General features: G+C 35.9%; 1 protein-coding gene across 1 annotated transcript; it reads right to left on the bottom strand.

The window, feature by feature from the left end:
- Nucleotides 1-3774: 3774 nt before the first annotated feature.
- LOC123953224 (olfactory receptor 13C7-like) lies at nucleotides 3775-4737 on the bottom strand. The gene has a single exon (XM_046023277.1). It carries the CDS (start codon nucleotides 4735-4737, stop codon nucleotides 3775-3777), a length of 963 nt encoding a protein of 320 aa, XP_045879233.1.
- Between the last annotated feature and the right edge of the window lie 8273 nt (nucleotides 4738-13010).

Raw genomic sequence — 13010 nt, 5'->3', positions numbered from 1 at the left:
CGTGTGTTGGAGAGGATGTGGAGAAAGGGCAACCCTCTTATACTGTTGGTGGGAATGCAAGTTGGTACAGCCAACACAAATGTTGAACACAAAGAACACAATGTTCTTTGGAGAACATTGTGGAGATTCCTCAAGAAATTAAAAATAGAGCTTCCCTATGACCCTGCAATTGCACTACTGGGTATTTACCCCAAAGATACAGATGTAGTGAAAAGAAGGGCCATCTGTACCCCAATGTTTATAGCAGCAATGGCCACGGTCGCCAAACTGTGGAAAGAACCAAGATGCCCTTCAATGGACGAATGGATAAGGAAGATGTGGTCCGTATACACGATGGAGTATTATGCCTCCATCAGAAAGGATGAATGCCCAACTTTTGTAGCAACATGGACAGGACTGGAAGAGATTATGCTGAGTGAAATAAGTCAAGCAGAGAGAGTCAAGTATCATATGGTCTCACTTATTTGTGGAGCATTGCAAAAAACATGGAGGACATGGGGAGATGGAGAGGAGAAGGGAGTTGAGAGAAATTGGAAGGGGAGATGAACCATGAGAGACTATGGTCTCTGAAAAACAACCAGAGGGTTTTGAAGGGGCGGGGGGGGGGGGGTTGGGTAAGCAGGTGGTGGGTAATAGAAAGGGCATGTATTGTATGGAGCACTGGGTGTGGTGCAAAAACAATGAATACTGTTACGCTGAAAATAAACAAATAAAAAAAAACTGATAAAAAAAATTTTTTTTTAATGTCACCAGGAACCCCCCCCCCAAAAAAAAACAAAAAACTAATGATGTACTGTATGGGGACTAACATAACATAATAAAAAAATAAAGAATAAACAGAATTTATTTAGAAATAAGACTTATATACCAAAACTACAAAACTGTTTAAGGGATATTAAAGAAAACCAAAATAAATGGAGAGATAAACCATGTTGATGAATTTACTTAGTATTATTGAAATAATTCTCCCCAAATTTATCTTTAAAAATAACATAATCCTAATCATAACTCCAGTAGCTTTTCCTGTAGAAATTGACAGATGATCATAAAGTTTATGCTAAAGGACTTGACTTTTCCACAAACCTCTTTATGATATTATATTTCTTTTATTCTATTTGTTTTGATCAAAAGATAACCTTTTGGAGGATGGCACAATGAAAAGGTCTAGCCACAGCAATGCAGATTTAAGAAAATACGAATATTGCACTAGTACCTCACTAAGAAAAAACCCTTAAAATCCACCAATTTCCCGGCCTGATAGAAATGGAGTAGCAGCATTTCTGAGGAACACTACCCTGTGACAAGGGCCACAATATCACTTATCATCCAAACCAGCAAACTTTCAAAGCTGAAGCAAGGTGTTATTAGCAATTATACTGGGACAACAGACATAACTTGGACTATTGCATACAAATCAGGTTATATGATGACGCACATATTATTTCATCAACGCAATTTAAAATAACACATTCTTATGGTGTTACTGGCATATTTAACCACAAAAGGATGTAATATACCTCCTAGCTCAGATCCTTGATCCTTGATATCATTGAAGTCCATGTTTTAGAAGACTAAGGAACCTTTCTTTATCATGTGTGTTCCACCAAGAAGCCTGAAACCCAAGAGCTGATATCTGTCTCATTTTATAAATTCCAGTCTGTGGGAAAATGACACAGTTCCATCCCATACAGATGGCATCTTATTAGGCAGGACACTGTAGATCAATTTAGAAAAAACTGGACAATCTGGAAATCTCTGTCTTCATTTGAAACCACTACATTTTCTCTCTAGTAAGGGCAGGAATGTGTATAGATCTATAAAAAGTAATTTATGTCATTTGTGAATATATTAGATGTGTCTTTTATATGACAAAGGAAAGGGGGCTAATTATATCCTATTGGTCCATAACCATTGCCCCAGCTTAACACTTTTAAACCAGAAGGAGCGTGGCTGTGAACAGAAATGGGAGGAACCCTCACTTGGACATACCATCCTAGGAAGCTTTTTTCCAAAGAAAATTACAGAAAAGCCATAGCAATGTGGCTTTCTTCTATGAATAAGTGTTGGAGCCTAGCAGAACTTTAAGGGATCTAACAATGTGGGAGCAGAAAGAAGGGGGAGCAGAAAGAAGCCAGTTCTGAATTCATGATATCTTTCTATTGGGTCCATCTTACTAGTCCTTCTATTTTTATTCATGGTAAAAAATACATCCTCTTATTAAATAAGGCATCCAAACCCTGTCTTCCTTTGAAAATATTCTGTTGTGCTCTTCACCTGGAATGTCTGTCCCCCACTTTCCACTTGGAAAAGATTGCTTATCCTTCAGAACTAGATAAAATGTTTATAATTCACACCTGGAAGATGTTTTTCTGGGACTTTATTGTTTTTAGTATCATCCCATATTTTAATCACAATGTATACTTGTTTTATTTCATTTTATCCCATTTCTGCCATTGCAGAACACTACTCAAAAGCAAGATGCAAAGCCTCTTTGTATTTACTTTTCCATTCCTGTATTTATCTTCTAAATCTCTAGTATGCACTACTTTTTTCCTCATTGCTTTATCCTCTCTTTCTCATTGTCCTCTCTTGTTTCTTTTCTAGAGCTGGTCCAAGTCCTTCTATATGAAGATGAGTTTATCCCATTTAAACTACTCCAAGTCCACTCAATATTCTGTTCAGCCCAATAATATCTAACACACTATGAATGAAAAACAAATGATCAGCTTAGAAAGTAGGGGAAAGGGATAAGTTGTGAATAGTCTTTAATAATTTTGTCCTCAAATTAAGTGTCAGTCTGTATTCCACAGGACTGTGCACTCCTTGGTCATGTTTTGGGTTTTGTCTCAATGTATTTAGTTTTTTTATATTACCAGTAGTTAGCATAATGCCTGAGACAAAATTGCTATTCAGGAAATACTGGTTGCTTGAATAATTGAATGAAGGAATAAATGAATGAATAGAAAGCTCATATTCTACAGGAAATTCATATAAATTGCAAAAATACCTAATTAGTGACACTCTAAACCCATTATTACCATGTTCTTAGAGAATTATGCAAACAAGTTCCTTAGAAGCTAATTTTTTGAGTCATTTAACAGTAACAATGGTTTTCACTTAAAGATGCCACTGCTCATCTATCAAAACCTAGGCTAAGTCAAATCTCCCCATCAGCTGGGGTGTCGGCACAATGACTCACATTGCCTGAGACACTTCTGCACAGAAGTGTGCCTGTCAGTTTTCAGCTAAAAGGAAATCAGCCCAAAAAAATAGCTTCATTTTACTACTCTTGTCTCTCTTTGGCATATACACAGGCTAGGTACCTAACATCCTAAAATGCTTACTCTTCCTTTCTATGATCAGAGACTACCCATTAGAAATTACTTTTGTTGAGTTCTACTTTATGTTCCTAAGAAAGATAAGAGACTAGAATACCAACGCACATAGAAGACAAGAAGTTAAGTTAGTAAAACGACATTTCCTTTCACATAACATTACAGAACTCATTATTCCAGAGTTAAACTAAATTTGGTTATCCATGAGAAGGTGGATGATTTGGATGAGAACCTTTTACCCATAAATTGCTGTCCCATCTCCTTAATCCAGTCATGAAGAAAAATGGTAGGCCCTACATTTCTCTCACATTTAAATATCAGGAGCAGAAAAATGAGAATTTCATGAATTAATGGTATCACCAACCCTTACATTTATTTTGAAACCTCGAGGTGAGAACTAGTCTTGCATTTAGAGTAAAGGAATTTCTTTAAAAAACATTCACATTCTCTCTGAGGAGCATTTCTGACACAGTACATTCTTCATAGCTTCCTTCACATCTTTGTTCCTCAAACTATAGATGAGGGGATTGAGCATAGGTGTCACAACTCCATAGAAGAGAGAGATGATTTTGTCTGTGACTTGCACTTTGTCTGCACCAGAAGAGTCTTTAGCCTTGGGTTTTGCATACATGAAGAGGATGGTTCCATAGAATATAATCACCACTGTTAAGTGAGCGGAGCAAGTGGAGAAGGCTTTGCGCTTCCCCTCTGCAGAAGGAATCTTCAGGATGGTGGAGAGAATGAAAACATAGGAAACAAAAATGAAAAGTACTGGAACCACAAGAAAAATTATATTAGCAATAGCCATACTAATAACATTTATGGAGATATCAGCACAGGCCAATTTTAAGACAGCCAAGATTTCACAAGTAAAATGATTAATGACATTATCCCCACAGAAAGGAAGCCGCATTGCAAGAGAGGTCTGCAACATAGAATTGACACCCCCTGCAATCCAGGACCCAGCAGCCATGGGCACATATGAAGTCCTGCTCATTATAATGGAGTATCTCAGAGGGTTACAGATGGCCACGTAGCGGTCAAATGCCATCATACTTAGAAGGACACACTCTGTGGCTCCCATAGCGAAGGAGAGAAACATTTGCACTCCACATCCAGAGAAGGAAATGGTTTTCTTTGACGTTAAGAAACTGCTGAGAAATAGGGGAATAGAAGAACTGGTATAGCAAATATCCAAGAATGATAAGTTACTGAGGAAAAAGTACATGGGGGTGTGCAGGTGGGTGTCACAGACACTTACAACGATGATGACTCCATTTCCCAGCAGGATCACTAGGTACATACACAGGACCAGCACAAAATAAATAGCCTCAAGTTCTGGATAGCCAGAAAGTCCCAAAAGGACAAATTCTGTCACAGAAGACTGATTGGTCTTTCCCATGTTAGTATTTTCTTTCACTAAAATGAATTCTGTAGCAGCCAGAATACCTGTGGATCTGTTACAGCAGTGTTTGCAAAAGTTGTTTGTATCCTTAAGTGGCTTCCCTTATGGGTAATATAGACTTATAAATAGATACACAGATAGCATAAGAATATGTTAAGATCCTCTAAGCTCAGTTAGAATTTTAGATCTCATGGAGACTTTAGCTCAAAAAAAAAAAAATCCTTGTTAGAAAAGAGATTCAGAACATATACAACTAGGTTAGAATTATGTATCTCATTTACATTAGGAATTTGAAATTATTTTGAATGCAATGTCACCATAGCATTTTGACCAAACAATCTAGAGCACAACTAATATGTTAGCATCAACAAAAATTACTGTTCTTCAGTTACTAAAATAAAATGGTGTATGTAAGTCCTGCTTTAATGGTTTCATCTCAGTTTCAGAATATTGTGGCTAGAAAAACAAGCTGAAAAGATACATTTTTAGAAAAAGAAATTTGGGTTAATTTAAATCTGGGAAGAAATGTATACCTGCAATATCCTAAGAATATTAACTGTAGACATTACTAATGGCTGTAAAAGAAAAAGGAAACATTTTTAGATAAAATTATTTTATTTTTCAGTACAAATTGGGATGTCTATTGTCTTACTATATATATATATAATGAATTATAAGTAGATCTCAGAAAAACTCTAGTGCACATATCACAATCTACAAATCATAATAAAGATATAACCTAAGAAACTCAAGTGATAAAAAAAAAAAAAAAAAAGAAACTCAAGTGATGGGGGATTTACTCTTTTACATGCAGGTATGAGAAAATACATACTATTTTTTCCCTGCACAGAAATCAGCTTCTGCTCAAACAGTTGCTCTGCCAATTTTTTTCTCACTGCATATTCAGAACACCCATAATAAAGAGGGATAGGTCATTCAAGATATTCTTAAGCATTACTAATACATTATAATTATTTATATCCCCATTTTAATTTTTAAATTAAAATGCCAGAAATGGAAATCCTACTTTTTTGTGAGATTGTTCGTCTCGTAAATTCCATCTTAATAAGTTCAATAATAAAACTAAAATAATTATATGCTTCTCAGTTTTCATTAATACCAAGTAGCTGTCATTGCTACAGTAAAAAAAAATAATAATAATAATAATAAAATAAAATGAAACAAAAAACAAAAAAAAAACAATTAACCAGTAGAAAAATAGGACTAATTTCCAGTAAAAATAAAAATTGGAGCTCTTTACAGTCACTTCCCTAGTAGAAGAGGCTTTAAAGGACCAGCCAAGAGGCACCTGGTGGCTCAGTTGGTTAAGCATCTGCCTTCAGCTCAGGTCATGATCCCAGGGTCCTGTGTTGGGCTCCCTGCTCAGTGGTGAGCCTGCTTTTCCCTCTCCTTCTGCCTGCCTTTCCCCCTGCTTATGCTTGCGCCCTCTCTCTCTCTAACAAATAAAATCTTAAAAAAAAAAAAAAAAGGCCAGCCAATGGAGAACCAAAGCAACTTAAAGTCTTTGCTGCTTTGAGGATCTTTCTAGTCCCAAAAGTAATTTAAAGTTGGCAATGTGGATTGCTTATAATTTAGGAACTCTCTAGTCCTTTTGGGATGAAGTCCCCTAGAAGCAATTAAAACAAAGTTGCTAATACCATTAAACTTAAGTGTAACTCACACATAAAAAAAAAAAATTCTTTTGTCTTTACACTCTCTGAGAGAAAATTTATTTTTTTAAAGATTACATTTATTTATTTGACAGACAGAGATCACAAGTAGGCAGAGACGCAGGCAGAGACGCAGGCAGAGGGTGGGGGGGGGAAGCAGACTCCCTGCTGAGCAGAGAGCCCGATGTGGGGCTCAATCCCAGGACCCCGGGATCATGACCTGAGCTGAAGGCAGAGGCTTTAACCCACTGAGCCACCCAGGCGCCCCACTGAGAGCAAATTTAGAACTGCTACCCAGGTAAAATGGTCAAGACATGGACATTAGAATTGACTGTATCTGATAAAGAGATGTGGCAGTAATCTGTGATGCTTAGGTTAAAATGGTATTTTGTTCTTAATAAATAAATTATCTACCAATTCCTTTATTTTCACCTCTAAATCCTAGATTCTCAGAGTTCATAAACATTATTCTGGTCTGACTACCCTCTCCAAATAGTCAGAATAATAGGCACAGTCATTTTAATTTTGCTCACTCATGCTCTCTATTCAAATACATACACAATACTCCAATCTTAACCAATCTGTTCTCAGCATACCTATACCGGTATGACACAACATGGAAGAGACCATATCAACAATTTCCATTATATGAGCAAACCACACTTTACTTATGAACAGGAAAAGAAGTTCCAACTTGAGGTGGATAATTATTATGACATTTTTCATGACTATCTTTTGAAATCAATATAAATATTTGAAGAATTCAGTCATTTTACATGAATGTTATAAAATACTCTTCCAGCATGGAAACAACTGAAGTCATTGTGATTAGTCTTTTTAAAAAGAGAATAAAATTTGACAACAAAACTCTTGTCAGTGAAAATTTTTAAAAAGTCATTGAGTAAAAATGCAAATAATCCTGAGCAATGGGAAAGTAATTTATGCCATGAAAGATGGTATTATCTATTTCAACAAAACTAATTTAAAGAGCGATTCCTAGAGTTCTTAACTTTATGCAAGTATTTTTTCAGTATATAGGCTCATACTGTAAATATTTAGCATGTTTTCTCACTAATGTTCAGTGGACAAAGGAATTAAATAATTTTGATGTGAGCACAGTAAAAACTATGTTACAAGTAGAAGATAGACTGTAACTGCAAGGAGTTTTAAGTAAATTATACAAAACAATGTTAAATGGAGCCAAATACTTATAATTAGAGAGGTATGTAGAATACTTATAATTTATTTCAGATAATAATTTTTCATACAACTATTTCTTATGAATTATTTTTATTTTATCCCAGTGTACATATGCAAAGGCAATCAGAAATAATTCAAATCTAAGTTGGTGCTATCTATTTTCATTTGTTAACCTGGCAACCCTAACTTCCTAACCAGGATTTACATGAAATCCAGTCTAAACCTGGACTGCCCACCACCACCATTCCCAGGCACTGGAGAGAATACAGGACTTAGTTGTCTGAGCAGCAGTACTCACAATAATTCTGTGAGACAGTACTACTTTTAGAACTTTCAAATGAGCAGAAAGAGAATATTTAGTGTATTTCTCTAAACCACTCTAGAAGATACAGGATCATACACCTGTTATCTCAAATGTACCCAGCCACGACATAAATATCAATTACAGCTACAATCTTAATCCCTTCCCAGGACAAACATGGTAAGAAGAATTATCATGAACTTGAAGGGGTGCAGGACCAAGTACTCCTCTTCAACATTTCTAAGCCCTAGTCTCAACTTCTCCCTTTTTCATTTCATTTAATTCAGTGGTTACCAATTGAGGCCTCCTTACTCCAGGAAAGATGTTTACTTCTTCCCTAAATGCCATAAATTACTTTAGTCTCATGCCAGGTACTATAGCCCATTAGAAGAATGGCAAGCAATACATAGGGTCTTAATATCTGGGGTCAACTCTCTTAATGCAAATTGCCTGTCTATATTCCAAACAGATTTTGCCCTAGATTTTCCCTTTACCTTGCTCTCCCTCATGCTGGGCCACGCATCAATCCATGCTTTTCCCTCAGGAGCTAGCACATACTACTCAGTTTCTATAACTTCCAGGTACCTCTGCATCTCCTAGTTAGATGGCATCTTCTTGTCACTTTACCAGGAAGATGTCATACCTGTCCACTTTAGTCTGTCAAGACAAACTAACAATATGATTAAGTACAAGACACTGAAGCTTGTTCAAGCCTCTTCTATTCCCTAAGGCAATTTACTCCATTCAAATATGGCTACATTTTATCTGAATTATGTACAAAATTTTGATTTCATAATAACTCTAAGAAATTTAGTTTCATCACCTTGAAGTTAGATAAAGGCAATGTTTTCATGCATTTGTATTGAGTAGACACAAAACCTCACCTAGATCCTCAGGCTAAAGTTTGTCAAAATGGTTAATATTAGTCATAATGCAGCCACATCATAATCAATATATTCAACTCATTTGATCATGACAGTCTCTCTCACACTCTTGTTATCATTCTCTCTGTTTGTATGCTGCCTATTCCTCTAAAAGGTGGGTTTTTTACCTGGCAGGGAAGAATCTAGGAAGACAGACCAGACTGGTAGCAGATTTGAGGGACAGTAAAAGGCAGAAAGAAAATACCAATTAGTCCGTTATATAAGGAACAGAACAAGGCCATCAAATTGGGATCAGTTAACTAGAATTTAAATGGGAAATGGAATATCCCCAAAGCCAAGAAGAAGAAGAATAGGTGTGATTAAAAATAAATACATCAATAAATGTGGCTGAGATAGCAACAGATGGAGGCACGGGAAAAGTAAGAGATCAATCTAACTTAACTGAGTTCAAGGATAGCTCTTGGTTTGAGGATTGTTTATTAACTTCTTAATCTAATTAGTCATTCAGTAAACAACTTTATATGAAAGTAATATATTTATCAGAACAAAGTGGCATCATCTTCTGACTTCTTCCCCACTCAAATATGGAAATGCCAGAGGAATAAGATTAAAAATGTATCAATCTGAAGAACAGAATGAAACTGGAAGAAACCCAAGGAAACCATGTAGCCATTCACAAGAAATGCATTGAGAGAGTAGTTGAGTCAAGTTATTATTTTCTACTGCCCTGCCATGAGGAAATTATGCCTCTGACCTCACAAACTTAGGTAGATACAGTAATGTCAGAGTGGTCCAGAACTAAGAAGGGTGAAGACTGAACAACTCATTACAAGTGCACACAGAGCAGCCTACCTGGAGTTGCCTCTTTCTGCTTTATCTCACTAAAAAAGTTGGGATATTTTTATCAGTGAAGAAAGGGACTTGGGAAAGGATAGCTTCCAGAAAGAGGTAAAGGAAAGAATCTGGGTTTCCATGGAAGGAAACATATTTGCAGATACCCAATATATAGTACAATGGGCTCACTGCCTTGAGGAACCCCAAACTTTGAACTCACCTGAAGTAGTACAAGTTGCGGCCTGGACTTTTGCCTCTTATTAATAAGGTACACATTATTGATCAAAATACTGCAGGGAAAAATTAATTCCATAGAGAATAATTATGTGATATATGGTGAACACAACCATTATAAAAAGAAAGGCAATAAAATGAGCAACTCAAAATCATATGAGAAAGAATTCATTGAACAGAGAGAGCAAAAATTTTTAAAGAGAAAAATAAATATCCTTGATGTGATAAGGAAGAATATTTGTGGCACATAGCAGGAATAAACAGTTACAAAAAAGAATCACATGGTAATACTGGGTATGAAACATGTAACAGCTCAAATAAGGAACTCAGTAAATGGGACACATAGCACAATGAATACTATGGCTCTATAATGGTATTAAAATAAGCTTTAAGTACTTACAAACAATTTAAATCATTCAGAGAATGTTCTCTGGCCATATAGAATTAAACCAGGAAATTTTTAAAAAAGAAAATATAACTTTAAAAAAATCTCCAAATGTTAGGAACTTACATAATGCACTCCTAGTAACATATAGGATGAGAAAGAAATCACAACAAAAAATAAAACTGTTTTGAACTGAAATCTTTGGGATGCAGCAAATGCAGTCCTATGAGAAAAGTATGTAGCAATACAAGCCTTTCTCAAGAAACGAGAAAGCTCTCAAATACAAAACCTAAACCTACACCTAAAGAAGTCTGAAAAAGAATAGCGAATAAGGTCTGAACCCAGGAGGAGAAGAAAAATAATAAAGATCAGGCAAAAATCAATGAAATAGAAAACAAATAAATAGTAGAACAGATCAATGAAACTAGGAACTGACTCTCTGAAAGAATTAAGATTGATAAACCCCTGGCCAGACTTATCAAAGAAAAAAGAGAAAGGATCCAAATAAATAAAATCATGAATGAAAGAGGAGAGATCACAACCAACACCAAAGAAATACAAACAAGTATAAGAAAATATTATGAGCAACTATATGCCAGCAAATTAGACAATCTGGAAGAAATGGATACATTCCTAGGGACATATAAACTACCAAAACCGAAGCAAGAAGAAATAGAAAAATCTGAACAGACCCATAACCATTAAGGAAATTGAGGCAATAATCAAAAATTTCCCCAAAAATAAGAGCCCAGGGCCAGATAGCTTCACATGGGAATTCTACCAAACATTTAAAGAAGAATTAATACGTATTCCTCTGAAACTGTTCCAAAAAATAGAAATGGAAAGAAAACTTCCAAACTTATTTTATGAGACAAGCATTACCTAGATCGAAAAACCAGACAAAAACCCTGTCAAAAAGGAGAATTATAGACCAATATCCCTGATGAACATGGATACAAAAATTCTCACCAAAATACTAGCCAATAGGATCCAACTGTACATTAAAAGAATTATTTAATTCTTTTAAAGGCCAAGTGGGATTTATTCCTGGGCTATAAGGCAGGTTCAACATCTGCAAATCAATCAATTTGATACAATACACTAATAAAAGAAAGAACAAAAACCATATGATACTCTCAATAGATGCTGAAAAACCATTTGACAAAGTACAGCATCCTTTCCTGATCAAAACTCTTCACTGTGTAGGGATAGAGGGTACATACCACAATATCATAAAAGCCATCTATGAAAAACCTACAGCGAATATCATTCTCAATGGAGAAACACTGAGAACTTTCCCCCTAAGGTCAAAAACATGGCAGGGATGTCTACGATCACCACTGCTATTCAATACAGTACTAGAAATCCTAACCTCAGCAATCAAACAACAAAAAGAAATTAAAGGCATCCAAATCAGCAAAGAAGTCTAACTCTCACTCTTTGCACATGATATGATGCTTTTTGTGGAAAACCCAAAAGACTCCACCCTAAAACTGCTAGAACTCATACAAGAATTCAGTAAAGTGGCAGGATATAAAATCAATGCACAGAAATCAGTTGCATTTCTATAAACTAGCAATGAGACAGAAGAAAGAGAAATTAAGGAGTCGATCACCTTTATAATTGCACCCAAAACCATAAGATACCTAGGAACAAATGTGACCAAAGAGGCAAAGAATCTGTACTCAGAAAATTATAGAATACTCATGAAAGAAACTGAGGAAGGCACAAAGAAATGGAAAAATGTTGCATGCTCATGGATTGGAAGTACAAATATTGTGAAGATGGCTATGCTACCTAGAGCAATCTACACATTTAATGCAATCTCTATCAAAACACCATCAACTTTTTTCAAAGAAATGGAACAAATAATCCAAAAAATTGTATGGAACCAAAAAGGACACTGAAGAGCCAGAGGAGTGTTGAAAAAGAAAAGCAAAGCTGGTGGCATCACAATTCCTGACTTCAAGCTCTATGACAAAGCTTTAAGCATCAAGACAGTATGGTACTGGCACAAAATCAGACACATATATCATGGAACAGAATACAGAGCCCAGAAATGGACCCTCAGCTCTATGGTCAAGTAATCTTTGACAAAGCTGGAAAGAATGTTCAATGGAAAAAGGACAGTCTCTTCAACAAACGGTGTTGAAAAAATTGGACAGTCACACGCAGATGAATGAAATTGGACCATTTCCTTATATCACACATGAAAATAGACTCAAAATGGATGAAGGACCTCCATGTGAGACAGGAATCCATCAAAATCATTAAGGAGAACACAGACAGCAACCTCTTCGACCTCAGCTGCAGCAACTTCTTCTTAGAAACATTGCCAAAGGCAAGGGAAGCAAGGGCAAAAATGAACTATTGGGACTTCATCAAGATCAAAAGCTTTTGCACATCAAAGGAAACAGTTAACAAAACCAAAAGACAACTGACAGAATGGGAGAAGATATTTGTAAACGACATATCAGATAAAGGGCTAGTATCCAAAATCTATAAAGAACTTATCAAACTCGACATACAAAGAACAAATAATCCCATCAAGAAATGGGCAAGAGATATGAACAGATATTTCTGCAAAGAAGACATCCAAATGGCCAACAGACACATGAAAAAGTGCTCCACATCACTTGGCATCAGGGAAATACAAATCAAAACCTCAATGAGATATCACCTCACACCAGTCAGAATAGCTAAAATTAACAAGTCAGGAAATGACAGATGTTGGCGAGGTTGTGGAGAAAGGGGAACCCTCC

The sequence above is a fragment of the Meles meles genome, chromosome 11 (genome assembly GCF_922984935.1).
Source record: "Meles meles chromosome 11, mMelMel3.1 paternal haplotype, whole genome shotgun sequence".
Taxonomy (NCBI): domain Eukaryota; kingdom Metazoa; phylum Chordata; class Mammalia; order Carnivora; family Mustelidae; genus Meles; species Meles meles.
This window is presented reverse-complemented; position numbering and strand designations above follow the sequence as displayed.